Below are 22430 nucleotides of genomic sequence, written 5' to 3'. Positions count from 1 at the left end.
CTGTCGAGGCCCAACAACTCTCGCCATCAACAAGAACCATTTCGACCTGAGACTGAGAGCGCAGCGCAGGAAGGGGAGAGCGGAGAAGCGACGCGAACCCTCAAACCCTAGCCCCGCACGCGACGCCCGGGACCGGGACCTCCGCCGCCGTCCCCGCTTCGCGCCATGGTGATCCTCGCCTCCTTGTCCTTGTTGTCATCGTTCTATTCGTTTTGCGATTTTCTTCCTCGGGTGATTTCGTTGATCTCCGCACTGACGCGTTGCCTTTGGGTCATTTTCTTCGCAGGCCGATCCCCCGCGCAGGAGGTAACGACGCTCGTTTCCCTTCTCGTATATGGCTATGCAATCCTTGTTCGTTGGTCACCCCTGATCTGGCTGCGGTGTTGCAATGTTTTTGCTTGGAATCGTAGCTTCGTGGCTCGCGATTTCATTTGATTTTGTTAGGCGGCAACATGGGTTAAGTGGAGATCCGTAGAGTATGAAGAGTGGCATGCGTCCAGGGATGTCGTTACTGTGGATCCCTGTTATTTTGTTTGTTTACTTGTTATGTTTGTGTTAAATAGTGGCATGTGCTGAGGTTGATTGCATATTGCTTCTTATGTTTGGTTGGCAATGTCTGCTATCTACCTAGATTGTTGTACACCTCGTACGAAGCTCTTGCTTCAGTTGCTTCTTAGATCTCTAGTGCTTCTGAAATGTAGATACACCACCAAACTTGTTGAAAGTTTTCTTTGCTAGCTCCTTTTTCTCATAAAAGCTTTGAGTGTGGTGCCTACTAAACCTTAAACCTGAAATAATGGAACTTTTTGTCGTGACTGTGTTGTGTGAATCTGGAATAACTTGCTTCCTATCAAAGTGTTTATGTTTATGCTTCGCATGGGTCTAATGACTTTTAGCAAGGGCATTTTGTCTACAGTACACTAATAAAATGCGGTCTGGTCCGTAGGACATTGTTTTCTTTTTTCCTTGTTTGCAAGACACTGTCTAGTGCCCTTCAGACAAAAAAAACGAGTATCCTGTAGACAAGAAATTTTTTAACAGTGTCCTACAGACAAATTCACAAAAAAAAAAGTGTCCCCCAGACCAATTTTCCTTCACCAAATGGTTAATAAATTTCATATTGTTGGCTACAATCAGGCTTGCACTTAGTAGCTCCTTAAAGAAGCTGTTGCTTTGTGTCATTGCACAGAACAGTTAGACAATTAATGTTGGTGCTTTCTCTTAGTATCTTTGGTTTGAGGAACAGGTTAATCCTAGGATTTGTTTGTCCATCATGAGGTCATTCTGTTTGTTTTGGTGCAATGATTCCATCTGTGTTTCATCGTGGTTATGATGAATTATTTTGCAAAACTCGGTCCATTTCTCAAACCAAACACAAAGTTGAGAAATTGGTTTATGCTAGGACAACTTTTCCTCAAAGAGACTGCAATCTGAGTTATATGCATTGTACTTACTACTTGTTCAAAGCAATTGAAGCACCAAATGGTGGGTCAATGTGATGGGCACTATTTCACTGGAGGGATTTGGGGGAGAATCAGGGCAAGAGAGGCAGACGGTGCTACCAGGGAGGCTGGCACACGGGGCTGGAGAGCTAGAGAGCTAGAGACCGGAGGGTCTAAGCCCCTTTACTTGATTTGTAACGAGTACAGGGGGGCTCTATCTATAGAGGAGACTAACTTGAGGCTAAATAATCTATAGATGGGATTTTGTAGTTGCAATCCCATCCTGCCTAACTTTCAGATATAACTGCTTAAAATAAAGGTTAGATATCCTAATTAAATGATGAATTGGCTTGGAATTCAAGCCAATGATGATGTGGCATCGGTTGGAGGCGGCAGCCTGGTGGTGGTGTGTGGCTAGGGTGGTTGACGCAAGGCAGCCTCCTCCTGGGCCGTCAGGCCCTTGTGGGCTGTGGGGTCCAGCTTGAGTTCTAGACCCATGACAGTCAATAATTCTGTGAACTGCCATGGGAAGGTGCCTGTGCAGTGTTTTTGCAGCCAAAGTAATCAGCATGGTATTGTGTCCTTGCCGTTATTAGAGGGTTATCACCCGAGTTAGATTCAATTTTAGCACGCATTCAAATAATCCTTGGGCATCTGTAGGTTAATGGTAAATGATGAGTCAGGAACATTTTGTCTAGAATTACTTTATGAGCTTTTGATATTGTCTTGTTATATCTGTCCTTAGGATAGCACTGTACTCATTTAAAAAGTTACAGTAGCTAGAGTGCTCGTGGTCCTTTTTTTCATTGCAACAATCAGAGTCTTATTGTAAACTGATTTGTGTTTTTTTAAAACAAATATCTAAATTTCGCTGCTAGGTTTTCTTTACGACTAATGTAGATGCAGTACCCATCATATATTAGTTATCCTTGGCACCAGTGTCCTATCAGTAAACAATGAATCTCCTTTAGTAATTTGTTTATGAAATTTATCCTATGATAGCTTTGCTGCTTTGGACGCTGGTTTGCATTGATCACATCAACGCAATGGTTTTACATGCTAATTTATACTTTCAACTGCTTATTCTGTTGCCATCTTTTACCAGAATATCCATATCACAACTGTTAGGACTGTTTAATGTTTAACACATGCTAGTGGTAACTTCTTACTCTCAGGTACTCAAGGTCCCCTTCTCCTTACAGGGGGCGCCCAAAAGCAAGGTCAAGATCACAATCTCCAGCTCGATCCCAGTCTAGGTCTCCTTTACCTGATCCTAGATCTCAGGCGAGATCAAGATCTAGAAGCCATGAAAGGTGCTCAGGATTCTTTAAATTGTTTGCTAATTCTACTTGTGCTTTAGATTTTATGCTAATTGCACTTGTGCACCATCAATTTTGTATAACCTATTTCTGCTTTATTGCTAGAAGGTTTTATAACTAACGTGTATAGTTTATGCACTATTTATGTTTGATATAACATGTTCTTGTTTTGGGGGATTGTGTTGATAGTAGTGAGGTTCATGTTGTAATAGCATGTGTAGGTGTTGGGCAAGAGTCAAGAAATCAGTTCTAAAGTAGGCTGTCCTATTAGAATAGCAGTTCAGTATGAGTTAGTTAAGTATAGAGTATTTCTAAACATGGCATATTTGTTTGTGTAGATTTGTTGTGATAGTTGAAAGTCTTATTATAATAGCTGTGACATGAAAACTACATAATCGGTATAAAGAGATTCATCACTTTGGGGAGAATGATCTTGTAACAAACATTGTGTCCCATGTGTAATGATTACTTTGGTGTATAAAGAAACGAGATCCTATTATGACAAAATCGCACTGTAATATGGTAATAGCTGTTGCAATATGGAAAGGAATTCTTGTTTCATCTATAATGAATTAGATAATAGATTGTACTAACAGAATCATGTTTCAATGGTATCAACGGGTTTGGATTAATGAACTAGTAAAAGAGATGCAGTGTAAAAAAACATTGTTTTTACTGAACAACCTATGGTTTTCATACCTCTTAGTTTTTCACTAGCTAATAATTCTTCATCTGCATTTTTCACTTTCTTAATTCTTTCCTGGTTGCAGGGAGGAGGAGGCTGTAAACCATGGAAATACTCTGTATGTGACTGGACTCTCTTCTAGGGTGACTGAAAGGGAAATTAAAGATTTTTTCTCGAAGGAAGGAAAGGTTAGTTGACTTCTAACAAAGTCCACCGAAATTTCTCTGAGAAGTATCACATCATAACATCTCTTGTTGGTTAGGTGGTTGGTTGCCATGTTGTTCTTGAACCCCATACACGTGTTTCTCGCGGATTTGCCTTTGTCACCATGGACACTGTTGAAGATGCAGAACGTTGCATCAAGTATCTTAACGATTCTGTAATGGAAGGCCGAAACATCACAGTTGAAAAGGTAATCGTTTTCACCTTCACTTGGGTTGTTGCTAACAGTGCAACCACGTATGTCCTGTTTGTTGACCTGGGGGTTTTTTTGGTTATTATTCAGAAGACATTGTACAAGCTATGTGCAGCAATCAAGATGCTGAGTTCATCCATTTCAACTTTAGCTCATACAGCTTCATCAATGGACAGCCCAAAGGGTTACTATGCACCACAAGATTCACAACAACTAAATGTAGCAAATTTTCAACTAAATCTGGCATTCAACTTCCACATCAACTAATCAACGGGCATTTCCAACTCTTTAGTCAAGCATGTGTGGTGACATGTGCATAGCAACGTTGGATGTCTGCTAGTTGGAGTTTGAGCTCTTCGTAACTTATTACCTCTCTTGGTCCGTTATTGCAGAGCGTATGTCCGTTGATCGTAAGAGAAACTCGTAATTACCTACATGATCCAGAATGATATTATTGCTTGTAATCTGACTTCAGTTGCTGTTTCTATTGCTTCAGTCACGCCGTGGTCGCCCAAGGACACCAACTCCTGGAAGCTATCTTGGTATGGAAAGCAGCATGTTTAAATCTGTAGATACCAGTGCACTCTGTATCATCCTATCTAAATCGTATCACCCTACTTTCTTTTACTGTTTTTCTTTTACTACTCTAATCACATGTCTCCTATTACTTATCACTTATGGGTCACTTGAAACCTTTTCTTTAGCTTTTATGGTGAATATAGCCTTTACTGTTTACTACTTATGCTACACTTCATACCTTGACAGGTCATCGGTATGAGCGTAGAGACCGTGGGAGATACCGCAGGGGCTATGGTGGTCGTGATGAGTATTATGGCAATGGCTACCGCAGATCACCACCTCCCATGTACCCTCCCTACAGGGATACTCGGGACTACCCTCCCTACAGGGATACTCGGGACTACCCTCCCCACCGGGATCCCCGAGACTACTATGAAAGCAGGGGTGGGCGGGGGTACTCCCCCCCTTATGGTGGTAGGGCAAGAAGGGAGCGATCAATTTCACCGTATCGGATGCCAGAAAGGGGCTACAGCGGCAGCCGCCGAGCGGGTGGCGGTGGCTATGACAGGTGAGGTCTGCTCCCGTATTTCAGTCGACAGTGGATGGTCAAGATGGATGGCATGATGTTGTGATGGTCCTCCATGAATGGTAGGTTGGTGTAGCTGTGCTTCTGGACTGGTTTCTCTGTGGATTTTAAAAAAATTGTATGAGCACCTTGTTTGTAGCTTGGAATGATTGTAAGAATGACTGGGGACTTGTTCCATTCGGCATCTTTTTTGAACTAGTTGAAATCATGGGCAGACAGTAGGTACGTGGCTATTATTTGGCATGCCCATAATTCGAATCCTTGAAAGGTGAGAAACCCAGGAATATTCACCCGGAGGACGAGGAGGTAAGAAAGTTTGATGGTAGGGCAGTGAAAACAATTGGTGGCATGAGAAGACAAAAGGCTTTGATGCGCCCTGCCCTTTGTATCATTGTGTCTGATGGTACACTACTGGAGGAGAGAGATGTGAGGGCTCATGATAACACTTGTGTCCTTGATGAGTGCATGTGAATGGTGCAGCCCCAACATAAGAGATGATCTTGTTATTGCACACTAGTATGTGTGGTTTTGTGGCGTTGGACGGATGGATCATGTGAATTCTTTACCTTTTGGTTTGGCAGGCACTGAGCACAGGTTGTCCCTTTTTCCTGCCGGGGATTCTGGGCGTCGTGTTGGGTTGGGTTGGGTTGTGTTGTGTTGATCGAGCCCGTGTTCTTTTGCTCCGTAGGTATCTCATCATTAATCGGCACAGAGCCTTGTGACTTTTTGGTTGCTCTGGACTCTGGACTCTGGAGTGATATGATTTGATGCGAAGGGAAGGTACTAGTGGTAGTTGCTGTCAAATTCTTTTCATTTCTTTTGAGTAAATGCAAAAGTGCAGATTGAGGGGAAAGGGGTGCAAAAAAGAGAAGGCAGATTCTTCTACCCAGCGTATGCATGGTCATGATGCAGGTAGTGACGTCCCATTAGGCTCCTGTTGCATATATTCTCTTGTCGTACCGTACCATTTCGCCACCTCTTGAGCTGCATCTTCAAGTAAGAGAGAGCATCATTGCCGATACTCTCTCTGGCTCCCGTTTCACAAGGGAATCTTTACTGTGCTGTGCAGCTATTTGTAGATTTTATGTGAGCATTAGCTCGTCTAGAATTTGTCCGATATATCAGTTGACGTGCTCGCCGTTCCCGGAGAAGATAGATGATGCACGTACGTTGCTCACGAGGAGAGAAGAGAAGAGGACGCTAATGGTGAGAGGAGAGGATGGCGTGGGAAGCCTGGTGGCGTGTCACCTGGCGCCGGAGCAGGGCAGATGTCTGTGTTGCGTCTGCCGATCTCCTCCATTATTGAGCTGCAGATTATTGTCACGGGACGTCGACCAGACGAGAGAGAGAGAGAGAGAGAGAGAGAGAGTGCGGAATTCGATCTGTTTGTACTTGTGCCGCCGCTGCTCGCGAGACCATCGGATGGGGACATAATAAGACGCCCGGACGGACTCTGCTGTAAGTGAGGCCCAGGGCTATAAGTGAGGCTGATGCATCGCAGGCTCACAGGCTTTTTACGCGTGCTGATAATGCCTGCACAATCTGCACGTCCATACTGTTTAATCACACGTCCACATAATCTGCATGCATGCCTGCACTCTCAGAATCACGTCCATATGATCTGTATAGACCTGTGTATGCCGTGGCATGCCCTCGTGCCTGCCCTACCTGGTTGTAGCGTCACGGGATGTGCAGGTAGGAGACTGCAGAGCAGAGAGTCCTTTGGTTTTGGTTTGGTTTGGTCCCGGACCCGATCGATCTAGCCGGCCGGCCCTTGTGCAGTCAGGGGCTCACTCAGGGCAAGGGAACAACACAACAACGACGACAAGACATTCCTATGAATCCCAACCTTAGGCTCGTACCGGGAATTAGTAGGCTACGCTAGTAGAAACATAAACTTTGCATGCCACGTGACTCTGAGTGATGGAGGTAATGATAGATAGTTATCACAAGATGCATAGCGCACAAAATAAGAATGGAAGCAGATCAGTCCAACATCATGCACAGTAATATAGAGTAAGTAGCCAAACTTAACAGGATGATCGTCCCTACAACATGATCTCCTCCTCAAACAGACGTAGACAATCCAACTTCTTAGTCGGATACGTTTTGACTTCCGACTCGAAACAGAAGTCGAATCGGCAGCTTCAAATTCAAGTTGTCAAGCCGATGAACATCGCAGTTGCAACAGCGCTTCTACGGATTGGATGGAATGCCGAGCGCTGATGTGCTAGCACTGTGTGCGTGACTAAGTTTTTTTTTTGAGGCTGGATGGAGGGGCGCGGCTAGTATTTGTAGTGGTTGAACCGTACACGCTCTCACTACACGCATCCCCTTATATAGAGCCTATTAATGGACTTCCACATTGATAGCCTATTAAGATTCTGATCCCTCGTGGATTACAATCCAATTAAATTCACTAATAGATCTAATCCGTATATATTATTCCAACTTATTAAGTGTGTGACTCGTTAGGTTCATGTATAAATAGATATGACTTTTTTTAAGACATAAACGACCATGACTTGAAACCCCTTTTTAATCGAAATCAATAGTGGATCCTAGCAAAACATATTATCTCCTGAGTATACATAAAAAATAATATTGACTTAACCTTGATATACTCATATACCAATCTCTTTGTCTCATGATACCAATCAACTTCAAGGCGAGACATATGACATCCTTGTAATATCTTAACCATTATCTCAATATTGTAATGAATTACTAAATCCTCCTTCATGATTAACTCTTTAATCATATTGATATGGTTATGCAATTTCTAATTCAACCATATTGAAGGGTCTAGAGATATTTCTTTCGTTATCTAGAAAGAACAAATTTCATCTTGATCGCTCACACCTCACAACATGACAAACTTAAAAACTATCTTTATAAACCAGTCACATACTTTTCTATCAATATAAATGATACTCTTCTATCAACATAAATAATAGGTATTCATGAAACAGAATAATATATTATTTAAAAGTATATAAATAAATATATAATACAATCATCTTTATGATTGTTTTAAGACATACATATCTACAGCCGGTACGTTCACATTCCCATCAAAGCTGCCTGAGCTGTGCCTGTCATCTGTACGTAATTGTTGTGTGCCGAGTTATACGTAAGTGCATCCGTCTCAGTAATATTGCTCCATTGCTGCATTACTAGACGATTGTATTATACTAGTAGTAGTTATGTACCAGCCGGACTGCCAAGATTCGTAGGAAGGAGGGAGCCCGGGCCCGGCGTCTCTGTGTCTGAGCCTGTTGAGTGGGTCCCACGTGCTAGGGAACGGGAAGCCTACGCCTCTCCGATAGCAGCATCCCATGCAGCGAGCTGTGATCGATGGGCAGAGCAGTAGGGTTAGTTTGAGCTTCCCGAGGGGAGCCATGGCGTCTAGCGCTTGTCGTTCCCGCTTCTCTCCTTGCCTGCATGATCCCAGCCACTCGCATGCATCTCTCTCTCTCCTCTCTCGTCACGACACGAGGAAGAGGACCCATTCACCCTTTTCTTTGCCCATCGCAACAGACAGACCGACGTCACGGATGCACATACATGCAGTGCGAGCGTGCAGGAGACCATGTTCAAGCCTAGCTAGCAGCTGCAAGGAATACGTACGTACTTGTAGGCTTCTTAGCACAGCGATTGATCAATCGATCGAGTGGACCACACCGTACAAATATGTATGATGTTGGTACGTACACCAACACTAGTACAGAATCATCGAAAAGAGACGGAATGTCATAGATGATTTTTTTAAGCTATAGCATATAAAATATTCTCAGACAGCAGATAAGATAGATATGTCTGTAAGAAGATAGGTTTCTAGGTATGAATGAATTCACAGATAATTTTTATAAATCTGTCTGTTTTTATCATATAGATACAGACGATTTTTAGAAAAAAATCATCTATGATATTATCACATACGATTTCTTAATACTTTTTTTATCTATTCGGTACACATAGACGGATTTTATAAACATTAATATATTTTTAAAGACTCACAAATGTTTTCAAATTTAATCGCTCATGTCCTCTGATGCTTTTGGCTTCCAACACATACAAACCGCTCATCTCTCAATGCTCTTTTAGCTTTCCACACATAACCTTTCATCTCCTCTCAATATAAAGCAATGACTAGTGTTCTTCTTTCTCACTCGCTATATCCAAGTGTTCCATTGCACTGAGAAGCGAGGAGTGTTCTGTGTCCTCACTCGCCATCAGCGTTGGAGAAGCGTGATCTCGACAGGGGTCTGAAGGATCGAGATGTTGCCTAGAGGGGGTGAATAGGTGCTCTGAAAAATTAAAAACTTTACAACGGATTAATAAGAACACGGAACCTCCGGGTTTAATCAGGAACTTCTAGTCTTATTCGGAAGTTCCTCGCTCAACCCGGATAACCCGATCATAGTGAGTAAATTTGAAAATAAACAACGCCTAGGAACTTCTAGTTGATTCTAGATGTTACCACATGCTATAAAAAGATGTAGTGAATCCTTTCCACATGACACATGTAGCAACAAACACACAACCACGTAGATTGAGGTAAATCGCACAAAAGTCAACTAGAACGTGAATGAACACAAGGACACAAGAAAGTGAGCAAGGAGACAAGTGATTTGTTTCCCGAAGTTCGGATCCAAGGATCCTATGTCTCTATTGAGGAGCTCACAAAGAGCCGGGTCTCTTTCAACCCTTTTCCTCATCGAGCGACCACAAATATTGAGCTTGGGCTTATTCAAGTGTCATCTTTCCATGCGGAGGCGAGGGGATGTCTTCATAAACTTCTCGTGACACTCTACAAGCTAGGGTGCTCAGAAGGTGACGCCAAGCCGTCTAGGAGGATGAACCTTCAAGAGTAGCAAACGCGATGTCGATGCGGCTTGACAATGTCTTCAAGTGCTCAAAGACGAGAATGTTGTTCACTAGCACTCAATCTCAAATCACTCACCAAAATCTCAAAATTTATCAAGAATTTGAAGCACAGAGAGTGGGAGAGTTCTAAATGTGCTTTAAAGGCTTTTGGCTCAAGGTAGGTCAGCACCCCCGGGGTGAAGGAGTGAGGGGTGTGTTTATACCCATCCTCAGAAACTAGCCATTATAGTGCTCTCTGGCTTAATCCGGAACTTTTGGATTGCCTTGAGATAGCTACCCTCGAAACCCTGCTAAAGTGACAAAATCTGGAGGTTCCGAAAATATCCGAAACTTCCGGGTTCAAGAAATTAATACAACCCGAGAACCTTAACTGGAGATAGTCCAGAGCTTTTGGAGCTCTAGAATCTAGATGTTCTAAAATTATCCCGAACTTCTAGGTCTAAAAAAAAGACTCACCCGAGACCCCTATCCGGAGAGAGTCCGGAGGTTCCGACTATCTGGAACCTCCGGAGTAGCCCAGAACGTCCGGGTTCAGCCATTACTAGAGTTTCTTGGTATTCGTGGGGTGTTTTGTGTCTGGCACAAATAGGCTAAAAGGTACTTTGAACACTGAGACATCTTCAAATCTATCTAAACGCATCCCTCTGAATATTACAATATGCCTATACTCAAATTCAAAAAATAAAAGATAATTTTAAATCTATCGAGTATCCACAAGCCGCTTCTCTTTTCTTTTTTGAGAGACTCTAGCGTCATTTAACACTTCATGAGACTAATACATGTTCATAAACTCATTAAATATCATTAGTCCCTTAATCACTTATCATCAATTATCCAAAACCCACATAAAGGGGCCTAGATACACTTTCAAGGCTGAATCCCTTTCATTGCACCGATGTGAGTATCATATGGTTCCCTTCGCGGTTTAGTTAGAGTTTGTTAGGTTTTTATTACTTCGATCTGTGCAACTGATGGCACAACCTTATTTCTGTCGTATATCTGCAATGGCGCAATTCATGGCAATCAGGAGGTGGCAGGATGGGGTTGTCCCTATGACAGCTTCGATGATGCAGATGCTTGGCATCAACTTCAGCCTGCTGGACTTCGTCCTCTTCACTGCTATGAAGGCCCCCTCTGTCGCCCCTGTGTAAGTTGTCAACCGGGTTCTCTATTCAGTTCTATCGGAAGGAAATTTCTCCATTGTTGTTTGTCAGAATGGAGATATTTTTGTTAACTACAGGACATGCGTGAATGCCTATTTCTTGTTGAACCATAGTTGGTAGTTTTGCAGCAACCCAGTCTGTTTTTGGCTAATTCGTGAGATCATCAAGGTGCAACCAGATTCGGATGACTGTGAGCTTCTAATTGAAGATGATTCTTGGGTTGATATTGTGCTGAAATGTATGGGACTGAGATGATGTCTATCATCTCATCTTTTTGAAATACGACGTCGATCGGCCTAAATTTGTCGATCACTTTTCATCTTTTTGGAAGACGATGTCACCATGATGTCAATCATTTTATCCTTTTGGAATACGGAGTTGATCGACCAATGATGTATAACTAGCTAGATTTATATGTTCTGAACAATGTGTTATGTGTATATGTGTGATGTTTTTAACCTTTGTGATATATATGTAAATACTTGCGTTTTTTGTTCTGAATAATGTGTGATAGATGTTCTAAACAATGTGTTAGTGTGTTTAATCTGAGAATCATAAAGTGTATCTTTGTGACCCTTTCTCCCTATAAGGCCTCAGCCACAAAGCAAATTGGCTTATAGGGGGAGGGAGACACAGACAGTTTTTATAAAAAAAAAATGTCTGTAACCCTTAGTAATCACAAATGAATTTAAACAAACACAATATGTGACTCTTACTACGTACAGACGGGTTAAACCAACACTGTCTGTGACTCTTACTACGCATAAATAGCTATTTAGAAAATTCATCTGTGTACAAGTGTATTGCAGACAGTTCTAAAACTATCTGTAACTAGCTCAATATCATAGACACTTTTGCACATACCGAATCTATAATCATTGCTGAAAGTCGACGAGACATGGCAATAGAAAATCGACGGGACTGGAAGTCTCTCGCCTCTATAACTTTCCCCTGCAAGTCTTGCCAATATAATTTCATATCTTCACCTGACAAACATGGCAGTGTTCAATAGCAAACCCACCCCTTTATTTATATTGTGAATAATTGCTGAGAAACAAAGTAGAGAATGAAACTCTTGTATTGATTCATAGGGTGTTTACATATTTATACATGTTGAATGGATATAATGAAAGGATATGTCTATTGGAAAGACATTTATTCCTAATAGATATAACTATTGGTAATTAATCACATGACTAACACCTAAAAGGTGTCTATTCATAACACTCCCCCTAATCAATTGTCTATAATGTAAACTTCTTGTTGCAAAACTCCTCTAAAATCCTGTGCAAAAAATAAGAAAAAATAATATGTTGATATGCCATTAAAACTCTTTTAAAACCCAATGAAAAAATGTAAGGAGAAAATGATATAACATATATTGATTATTGTCTCATTGTAAGCTCATATGAGAAACCTACGAAGGAAAACTCATTGATGAGCTTAGAGAACAATAATTATGATATACGGATCATATTAAAACATCTGGAAATATCTTATAAAAATAGGAGGAATAATGATGATATACTGTTAAAGCCCCTTTAAAACCTAGAGGAAAAATAAGGCGAAAAGGGTACGACATATATTGATTATTGTCTCTTTGTAAACTCATATGAGAAAACCGTTAAAAAGAAGAAAAAAAATCATAAGCGAGTTTAGAGAATAATAGATATGTCTTTGATATCTCCTTTAAAACCCTCAAAAGGGAAAATAAGAGATATGACATATGATCTTGTATAGATATTACCTTGTTAAAAACTTTATATGAGAATCCGTATAGGAAAAACTCATAAAGAAAAAGAGTATAATATAACATGAACATGTTATTATTTAGTGATCAACTCCTCTGAACCTTGCAAATCTCGTAGTTGTCGCATACCAATTACGTGAATATATTTTGGAATATAGAAGTTGATAATGACTTAGTGAATAAATTAGCGAGATTATCATATGATTTAGTTTGCAAGATGTCTATCTCCCTATTATGAGGAAAGAACAATTTATGAGCAATATGTTTGGTTATATTACTCTTTATGTAACATGTTTACATTTGAGTGATGCATATTGAATTATCATAGATAATGGTTGATGATTCAATGGAACCAATATCACAAGATTTTATGTAGTTAATCATTCTGCGAAACCATACACATATATATGATATTTCAGAATTATAGGTGAAAATAGCCACTAGAATCTGTTTTGATTACTCCTATGAGATGGCTGTATCACCATAAAATCGGCCTATGAGCTGGAGTTATGGGGATCATTTATATAGTCAGAATCTGGATATCTTACTATGGTAATATTTTGATTTTTCTAATAGAAAAATCTAGATCTTTAGTGTCATAAAGATATCTATGGATATCTTCTTTGATACACGTCTAATGGTGTTGTTAGAGTTGTGCTATTTAGGCTAGCAAGTTATCTGCAAATGAAGTATCAGGGCTGTTGCGATTTGCAAGATACATGAGCGCTTCGATGACACTAAGATATAGAACTTTAGGTTTAATATCTTTTTATTGTCAACCAATGTATAAATGGATCTTGATTCATATTTAGGGATTGAATTTTCATAAGTGTTTTGATGGATATGATGGTTCAATATCATTTGGTTATTGGTGGACTAATAGATAAATATTCCTGAAGGAATATGCTTAAGTTGCAGACTTAAACGAAATTTATTTTTAACCAAATCATTCATCTCAAATTTCGTCTTAAGATGATTACATACTTTATCGTGTGTAGTTTGGAGATGATATAAAATTCAATTGGGATTTCATTATGAACACACATATGCAATCGTTGGAGTAACCCTTATGTGGAAGGAACTCATTTAGTCAGTTGTACCACAATCAACTTAACTGCTTGAAGTCATAGAATAATTTTAAGCTGTACACAATATATATTGTGATTTGAATTTAGATTCAGAATGCAAAGTCCATTAGGGACTTATATGCCTGAATCTATCCAATTCATTTGATCTGTTAATGATATTGAATATGAGAATAAAATTTCCACATATACCATAGGGCATGTAACATCGTAATTGATGCCAAATCTCTGCGTGAACCCTTATGCTACAAGCCTCACTATTTCACCACTTTATGGAATAAAAATCCATTTTACTTTCGTGGGGAAGATATTGGAGGTGTAGGTATTACTTTTGTGAATAACTCTTTTTTTTTAAGCGAGTGCAGTTCTATCTCAATTGCTTCCTTCTATTTGGTCCAGACCGAGTGCTTGAGCCACCCTGCCATGGCCATGGACTTTGGCTTGAATCCAATTGAAGATCGTCTGCAATTTTTGAGGAGAAATATTTGTCAACAATTTGTAGTCTTTAGTGTTGATTGATTCTATGTAATTAATATAGTTTGTGGAAAATTATCCCATTTAACTCTGTGTATTTGCCAAAATAATAAAGTTAGGGTGTTCTCATGACCCAGCGCCTGAATTTGTGTACACATTTGTACTGAGCTTTTGGATGCTGAACATCCATAGGCGTTTGGATAGTGAATATCCACAAGGTGTCTATCAACTTGATGTTGATTTGTATTTACTGTCTTGGAGGAGGGATTCCTTTGTTTTCATGGTAATTTGCAAGAAGTTTTATCCTTTGTGATCGCACTTCTCTCCCTCTTATTTTGATTTAAGAGTTGAGTAGTTTCGTTTGGTACATCCACTCTTTCTGGCACATTTCTAGTAAATGCATCTTGACATATTATTTACAATTTGTTATAAATACAAGATGTTCTGAATAAGAAGTCAGATATCAGGTATATGGATATGAGGACTGAATATGAACGTGTATGACATTCTCTTATGATTCCTGGCATTCTTTGTGGTATTGATCTCTCCCTAATGCCAGAAATTATCCTCAAAATGTTATGAGCATATGAACAATAAATATGTCCCATGTGAGGGACTCGAAGTATTATATGATTGACGGAAAATTATACTGTATACGGATCCCCAATGCCATTTGATGTATGCTCTACAGTGGTAATATCGGTACATGCAGAATGTAACCGATTCGTAGGTGAGAAATACTTGGCTAAAGCCAAATTTTTATGTATTAACTGCAACGGAGGGAGCCATATAATTGCAGTTGAATGAATTTGGTTTAATGATGCGGTGTGTAAAGCCGCATGTCACAAACAAGATGTTGGTAAATTGAAATTCTATGGTTAGTCATGCAAATGAATTGATTCTCTTGATGAGATATTGAGCTAAACCATTATGAATGTGTGCATAGGGCACTTAATGCAGTAATGCATAAAGCTAAACAATGATTGAATGCACGTTAAGGAACAACATTATCCATGTGAATAGATTTGATCCTGCATCCAGGATAATTTGCTTTAATTTTAATTATGTGAGCAATAAGTTTGACATAATTGTGGTGCCTTATGTATAAGGACACATGTAGGGCTATTTTGTAGATGCATCAATTAGCATGTAGAGTAACTAGATGGTCAATAATATTTCTGAATAGAGCCACATATATGTTCTTGAAGGTGTTCAAGAAATTGGGTGGCGCATTTTGAATTTTAAGATAAGAGGGCATAAAAATAAATCCCCTGTGACGCATATGGTGCACATAAATCTGAATATTTTGAGAATATTGTGACCAATAGAACTGTTAATAATTTTTCTTGACATCTCTAAGGTAGAGTGACCAAGACAATCATGCTAAGTCTTGATTTGATCAAGATAGAAAAATTATTTTGTACCCAATATGTGGTATGGGATTTGATATTTGTATAGTACAATCTAGATGGTATTTTGGTAAGATTGCCATATCCATTATTTTGATTAAGGGGAGAAATTCTTCTTTGTTGTCATCATGGGTTTCGATATGGAATCTATTCTGACGGATATCTCTATAACTTAGTAAGGTACTGGTTGAATCGGGATATAATAGAGCATCATCGATTATAACTTGTATACAATAGGGAGAGTAATTATGGCACGACCAGAGCCAACAATCACTACATCGCGTCCAGCGATTATCAAAATATTTTCTTATCTCTTAGTAAGAGTTTGGAAATATTTTGGTTTTCCTAAGTATAGAATTTGTGGTGCATATGTCCACTAGGCACATATCTTCCTCCATCGGATTAACTCCCGTAGAAATCCATATAAAGAAATGAAAATTTTAATATGAAATTCTTATCGGATATATAGACTACATATAGCTTTGTGTAGTATCACAAGTGCTGATACAATATTATATTACAAAATGTAATAGAACGTAGATAATATGGTATCTAAGGAATTAGCAGACTAGTTATGATCTCTAAACATGTCATGCAATGCAAATTTGACAAACATATTTTTCGTGCTCTTGGGATCTTCTGTTTGCAAAAGAGTCTAGTTGTTACTTGGTTCTTATAGAACTTGTTGTGAACAACTAGCCTCCTTGATTGAAGTGTGCTTCAAATCTTTATCTTTAAGCAGGTCGGTTATGTCCCATGGATTGTAAATACAGATTAACTAAATATCTCAGGTTGCGGTATTTTTTAGTGGAGTACTTGTAGTATCCACACTTGCAATAAACATTAGATCTATCAAGTTTGGAAATGTCTTGACTCCTATTCCGGTGCATATGACTTATGCTTCTTGTTGCGTTTTCGTTTACCTTTGAGGTTCTTTGGATGTCGTCTAAAAGAGCCGTTGAACTTATTGTTATTCTGGACATTAGTTTATACTTCAGGTAAAGGAGCGGTGCTGATTGGATGCTAATGATGATTCCTTAGAAGGAGTTCATCATCTTTTTCGGCCTAAAATAATACATGTATTGGGATATAATATACTTGGTATCCTCTTGCACGGTATTGTTGCTGTAAGATCCTGTCTATGAAAAGCATAGAAGATAAAGTTTTCTCTATCTTCTTCGCATCTGTAGGTTCTTTTTTGCAAGACGCAATTTGAGCATATTTTATGAGCAACATGATTGTATTCCCCGATGGACTTAAAGTCCTGGAGTTGGAGATGTGTCATTCATGACTTGCATCGAGTAGTATGACTGCCTGCTGATATTCATATCTGATTTACTAGCCATAAAGTGCTCGAATTCTCTTCCATCAGATACTCATATTTGAGATATGGTGCCTCATAAGGTATAATGTGTCATATTTAATTGATCTGGTAGCGGTGGATCTCCCTCTTGGGGAGATTGGTGTGCCGCTATAATTCCACGGGACGTAAGACTTACATTGACGTCCATTGACCACGTTGGATAATTGTGACCGTCAAGCACGAGTTTATCGAACTTTTGGCCGATCATTGTATCCTATATGGATTTGACCATAGATTTAATTAATTTACCATAAGTAAATTAAAAATCATCATGGTAATGTTGTATTAATGATGTAAAATTTGTAAAGTCAAGTTGTGACTTGAATTACATAGTGTAGACCTTAAATTATGTAGCTAACACGTTAAAGATAATCACCAAATATGGTGTAGATCTCATAGTAGTATGAGGTATAATCTGATATTTATCAGTAGATATCTATGTTTCTATTACCTTGTGTTATGCTAAATAGAATATTTGGAAAAACACGTTGAAGGTAGTCATTAAGTCAAGATGATAAAATATAGACCTCACAGTAATAGTGGATAATCTGCAAATATACAGTAGATGTCATTCCATTACCTTATGTTTCATAAATATTAAATAGAGATAATCACATAGAAGGTAATCACCAAAATAGTGTAGACCTCAAATATAGTGATTTTACCCTTTGACGGTAGTCACCGAAAATGGTGCAGACCGTATAGTAATTGTTCAACACTTTGACGATAGTCACAAAAAAATGGTGTAGATCGCACAGTAGTGTCACGAATAATTCGTTGTTATGAGCATAATATGCAAATATTGCAGTAGATTTCATAACATTCATGAACTTGTGTTATACTAATATTAGTTGAGGTAGTCACTTAATTTTGCATTTTAATTCTGCTTGAATTAAGCACTTTTGGGCATAAAATCTCTTTGGGCTTAATTAAGGTGAATTAGTATGTAATTCTGCAAGAAAATGATCTCAATTACAAAATTAACACGGTCATTAATATAATTGCATGTTATAAGGATTGCATGAAGCAAACACATTGAACATTACAACATTTTCTAGAAAAATAGGGTCTGGAATACAATTTTACATCAGTAAATAACACAATGTGCAATTACTAAAAACACTAAGGGCATAAATATGAGAAGTACTTGATACACAGTACTTGTAGTTGGACCATCTTTAAATATGCTAGAAACCCAAGGTTTTTTTTTCTGCAAAATGGCCTTAGGCTTGCTGCATTTTTGGCCTAGTCGAGTGAGCTAAGCAACCTGGGCTGCGGCCCAGGCGGCCTTTCCAGCCCACTCGGCCCAATGTGCTCCCCCACTCTGCGTCGTATAAAAATGACAGAGCCAGTGGTTAGGGTTGCCAACCCTAATCGCGCGCCTCCTTGTAGCCGCTACCGCTGCATGGGCCTCCGCCACCTGTCTGAGTGGAGGCTGTGTTGTAGCAATGGGATAGGAGCCGAGCAGTCATGATGGATGGTGCGTCAAGCACCGTCGATAGGTGGAGGTGTCGTATCGTCGCCGCTAGGGCAATTCGGGGCGCCGCCGCCAGGCGGGCGAGGAGCCACCAGGTGGAGGTCAGGTGTCACCGGATCTGGTGTGGCCATGGAGGGCCACCGTCGTCCAACCGGCAAGTCGTTGGAGGGATAATCAGTTGCCGTCTAAAGGCCGCTACCACCTGAGGGCAGGAAGGATGGCTCGAGGTGTTATGGAGTGCGTCATCGCCAGCACGAGGCGGTGGGTTCGGGCGCCGCTGCTGTGGGGTTAGAGTGCCATCTACCTTCGTGGATTAGGCACCACTAAGGGCGCACGGAGGCATCCGAGGGTGGATGACGCCGCTGTCATTTGCTGTGGTCGGTGAGCCAGTTGGTCCATTGCCGTTCACGCCGACAAGAGGACGGCGGATGGGGCGAGGACCACGGCGATGACATCCCTGGAAGTAAGCGTCCGCGGTTGTCGAAGGAGCGCACAATAGTGCTCGTTGTGAAGGCAGCGGTGTGGTCGAGGAGGACCAGATAGAGGAAGAATGAGACGTCATTCCAGCGCTATATTCAAGTTATGAACATCTATGATCAGAAGATGATGCCTTGGTGCTTACTGATGATTTGATAGACGCGGGATATGGAGAATGGCATCCTATGGAAGCCGGTCGTGTCTGCTGTCGGAGATGCATTACGTGTCTGCACCATCGGCCTCTCTTCTTCACCACCATCGAGTGGCTTCTCGTTGTATTCTGGGTGCCGCCTTCGTGCGGTTTGTCGATCTGCCGCCGGCCGCCTTGCTCAAATTTGTAATTGGTTGAAAATGTCGTCGTGGTGCGAGGTCGCCGTGGTTGACGACTATTGATCCCACTATGGGCTCATAGAGCCGCCGCCATGGTTGTAACGACATGGATGAAGGACAAAGTACAGTGGCCCTTCTGTGGTGTTCTTCTGTCCGGTGCCATAATTTGAAGATTAACGTGTTGTTTGGGATGGCCGATTAGCAAAATCGAGCAAAGTGACTAATAACATATTGTGAGTAATTGTAGAGAGACAAAGTAGAGGATGAAACTCTTGTATTGATTCATTAGGTGTTTACATATTTATACATGTTGAATGGACATAATGAAAGGACATGTCTATTGGGAAGACACCCCTTCCAATTAGATACAACTATTGATAATTTATCACATTACTAACACCTAAAAGGTGTCTATTCATAACAATTTGTTACGAGACTTTTAATTACTTCTCTCCAAACAATGCACGCGCTTCCAAAACGATCTAGCACTTGGCAGAGCAGAAAAAAAGTATAAGAAATAGAAAACAAAAATGAGGAAACTCCTCTTTGCCCAAGTATTTATTCAATATAAATATTTGAGTACCCCTCCATTTCTTTCTAAGATGCGTATGCATTTTAAGATTCAAACTTGTTAATATTTGACCAACAATTAGCCTAAGGATTTGTAGATTATAGGATACAAATCTAGTACCATTGGATCCATATTTACAAGTACTATTTTATGGCCATGAGCAAGGTAATACTCCTTCTAGTCGGTTTTATGTGTCGTTTGAGACTTGAGGCCAAAAGACCATTGTCGGTGTCAAGATTGAGGGTCCCCTATTCCATGGGCCCGCACCAGCTAATTCCAATTAGCAGAAGATTTTTCCCGGATCGAGGTCCCACCGCGTGACCAGTCTGCGCTCGAGCGACCAGTTTATGCCATCATGACTAGGATCCTTACCATGTAAGGAAATCCCACGATCAACCTTCGTTGGTCGCGAGGCAGGTACTCATCAAACTAGTCTATTCTAATTAAATACTTTTCATTCAAGTGTCTTTTCTTCCTTAGTCACTCCACCCCGATAGACAGGTCATGGTCATCACAGAGGTGCCATGCCCTGTCCCGTAGCGTTAAATGCTATGGGATGGGATCGCAGGCGCGGCAGGCTGCTTCGCAAACGCACGTGCGAGACCGGTGAGGGGGCAGGGTAGGCCGACTGATCAGGGTGAGGTGAGCATGGAGGTGTCTGACGGATTGGACGAGCTTATCAGTACCATCAGGGCAATAGGGGTCCACTTGTAAGTTCACTCTCTCTCTCTCTGATATATAAAAAGGGGTAGGAGTCAAGAAAAAGAAGAACCATTTCTAAAGCATTGATAATCAAATACACAGGATGTATGGCTATTATCCTTTTGGAGGCTTGAACCTGGATAACCCTGTAAGCTTTGTTCACGCGCCCCTCGACTGATACACCCCATAATCATTGCTACGGATTAACCCTCGACAGTTGGCGCGTCAGGTAGGGGCGTGTTTCTGTGTTTCAATGGGTGTTGGAGAATAGATTCGGCTACTCATGGCCGGATCCACGGTAACCGTTGAGTCCCGTTTCGAGGACCCCCGTCATCGTGGGGAATTCGTCATGGGATACGACCCAGATGAGCTCAGTGCGCTCCAGAGTTTAGACATCAAATCAGAATCTGAAGATTTTGAAATTCAACAAAGACCATGCAACAGAGAGCGGCATGGGCCCCGATGCCCAGGTACTTGCAACGAGCTCCAGGTCGTATGGCTCGGGGAAGCTAGCCTCGGTAACTATAACACTGCCTGGAGATGGGCCCACCATGTCGGGATGAACCGCCCACCAGCCTGTGTGATCCTCTTCACCAAAGTGCCCTCCGCAGCGTGAACCAGAGCCATCGACCGCACGAGATTCCTAGCCAGGTTAAAGGATATTTCAAAACTGACTGAATGTGTTTTTCTTCTTGTTCAGGGTCATCTTGTAGACAGGAAATATAGCCTTCCGCTCTTCATGTTCTGATGGAAAGAACAATTACATTCGGAGGATGCCAGGAGCGGGGGCAGCCTCCTAGGATCATAACAGGTGAACCTTTTTCTCCTGCTGTACTGACCACTCCGTGACCACATGAGGAGTCGTTGCCCTATTTTGCAGCTACCCCCACAGGTCGTGGGGGCGTTACTGGTCATCGAGCGGCGGGGCTTTCTATGACCAGAGACGAACAGGCATAAGACCACACTTGTTGGTAAGACGTTCACGTTGATTGGACTAGGGGCTAGAGCGATCTCGACCCCACCGGCCAGTGACACCTTTAGGTACACGTTTCATTTAAATTTCAGGCCACTAAATAATGTTACGAAGTATGTGGGCCTCTTATCTGGAATAAGAGTAGCCTCCACACGAGGGGTATAATTCCCACTAGCGATGAAGGACTCACTACTGGATGTGAGCCGAGTGCGAAGTTTTTCCTATGCTCGGACAAGATGATGGCGACATATCTCCCCGAATTGAGAAACCTAGAGTGACGCTTCGTCAGTTTTGAAGTCAAGCACGTCAATCACAAGGACCGCTTCCTAGCCGATGGGTTGGCCTATCTAGCCTCTTCTCGCGCACCTGTCCTGGTCGGAGCCTTTGAAAAAAGATTCACACGACCACCAATCGCGGTCTTGGGCCAACGTGGAAGGGATGCTCCGCTTAGAAATTGAGCACCAGAGGCAACACCTTTGGAGGCAATGCCTCCTTTGGTGTTGTCGACCTCAGGTGGTCATCATGTGGTCGCCTTGCTTGATTCGGGTATGACCTCTATGGATAAGATCTTGAACTACCTTTAGAATCAAGCAGCCCCTGACGATGATGTGTCAGTAGAAAAGGCCATGTGGCAGGACCACAAGTACTCCTGGGTAGAGGGACGCCTCTACTGCTAAAGGAGCAACAACCTTTTACCAAAATACATCACTCAGGAAGGGGAGAGCATAGTGTTTCCCGACATCCTCAGAGGCATATGTGGTGGCCACGCTTCATACCACACTCAGGCCAGAAAAGTGTTC

At 41.2% G+C, this 22430-nt stretch overlaps 1 protein-coding gene across 4 annotated transcripts; it reads left to right on the top strand.

The window, feature by feature from the left end:
• The first annotated feature begins 24 nt into the window (after positions 1-24).
• Positions 25-5150, top strand: LOC133931234 (serine/arginine-rich splicing factor SR45a-like). 4 transcript variants are annotated; one of them, XR_009911861.1, is made up of 8 exons: positions 27-168; positions 287-306; positions 2618-2755; positions 3532-3634; positions 3709-3858; positions 3952-4256; positions 4358-4403; positions 4627-4720. XR_009911861.1 is itself a non-coding variant. In XM_062378073.1 (7 exons), exons 1-7 carry the CDS (start codon positions 166-168, stop codon positions 4950-4952), a joined length of 759 nt encoding a protein of 252 aa, XP_062234057.1. In that variant the 5' UTR covers positions 25-165; the 3' UTR covers positions 4953-5150. The 4 variants fall into 4 exon arrangements, 2 of the variants coding, with proteins under 2 accessions (XP_062234057.1, XP_062234056.1); XR_009911862.1 differs by having other exon boundaries at positions 3952-4271; positions 4627-4719; XM_062378073.1 differs by lacking the exon at positions 3952-4256 and having other exon boundaries at positions 25-168; positions 2645-2755; positions 4627-5150.
• Positions 5151-22430: the final 17280 nt, after the last annotated feature.

This window comes from Phragmites australis, chromosome 10, assembly GCF_958298935.1.
Source record: "Phragmites australis chromosome 10, lpPhrAust1.1, whole genome shotgun sequence".
Classification (NCBI taxonomy): Eukaryota; Viridiplantae; Streptophyta; class Magnoliopsida; order Poales; family Poaceae; genus Phragmites; species Phragmites australis.
Note: the sequence above shows the minus strand (reverse complement) of the source record. Positions and strands in the feature narration are given on the sequence as shown.

Excerpts from the sequence above, each read along its gene's own strand:
- LOC133931234 (XM_062378072.1), top strand. Across the intron at positions 2,756-3,531 it reads AGATCTAGAAGCCATGAAAG|GGAGGAGGAGGCTGTAAACC; the intron begins GTGCTCAGGATT and ends TCCTGGTTGCAG. Across the intron at positions 3,859-4,357 it reads GAAACATCACAGTTGAAAAG|TCACGCCGTGGTCGCCCAAG; the intron begins GTAATCGTTTTC and ends CTATTGCTTCAG.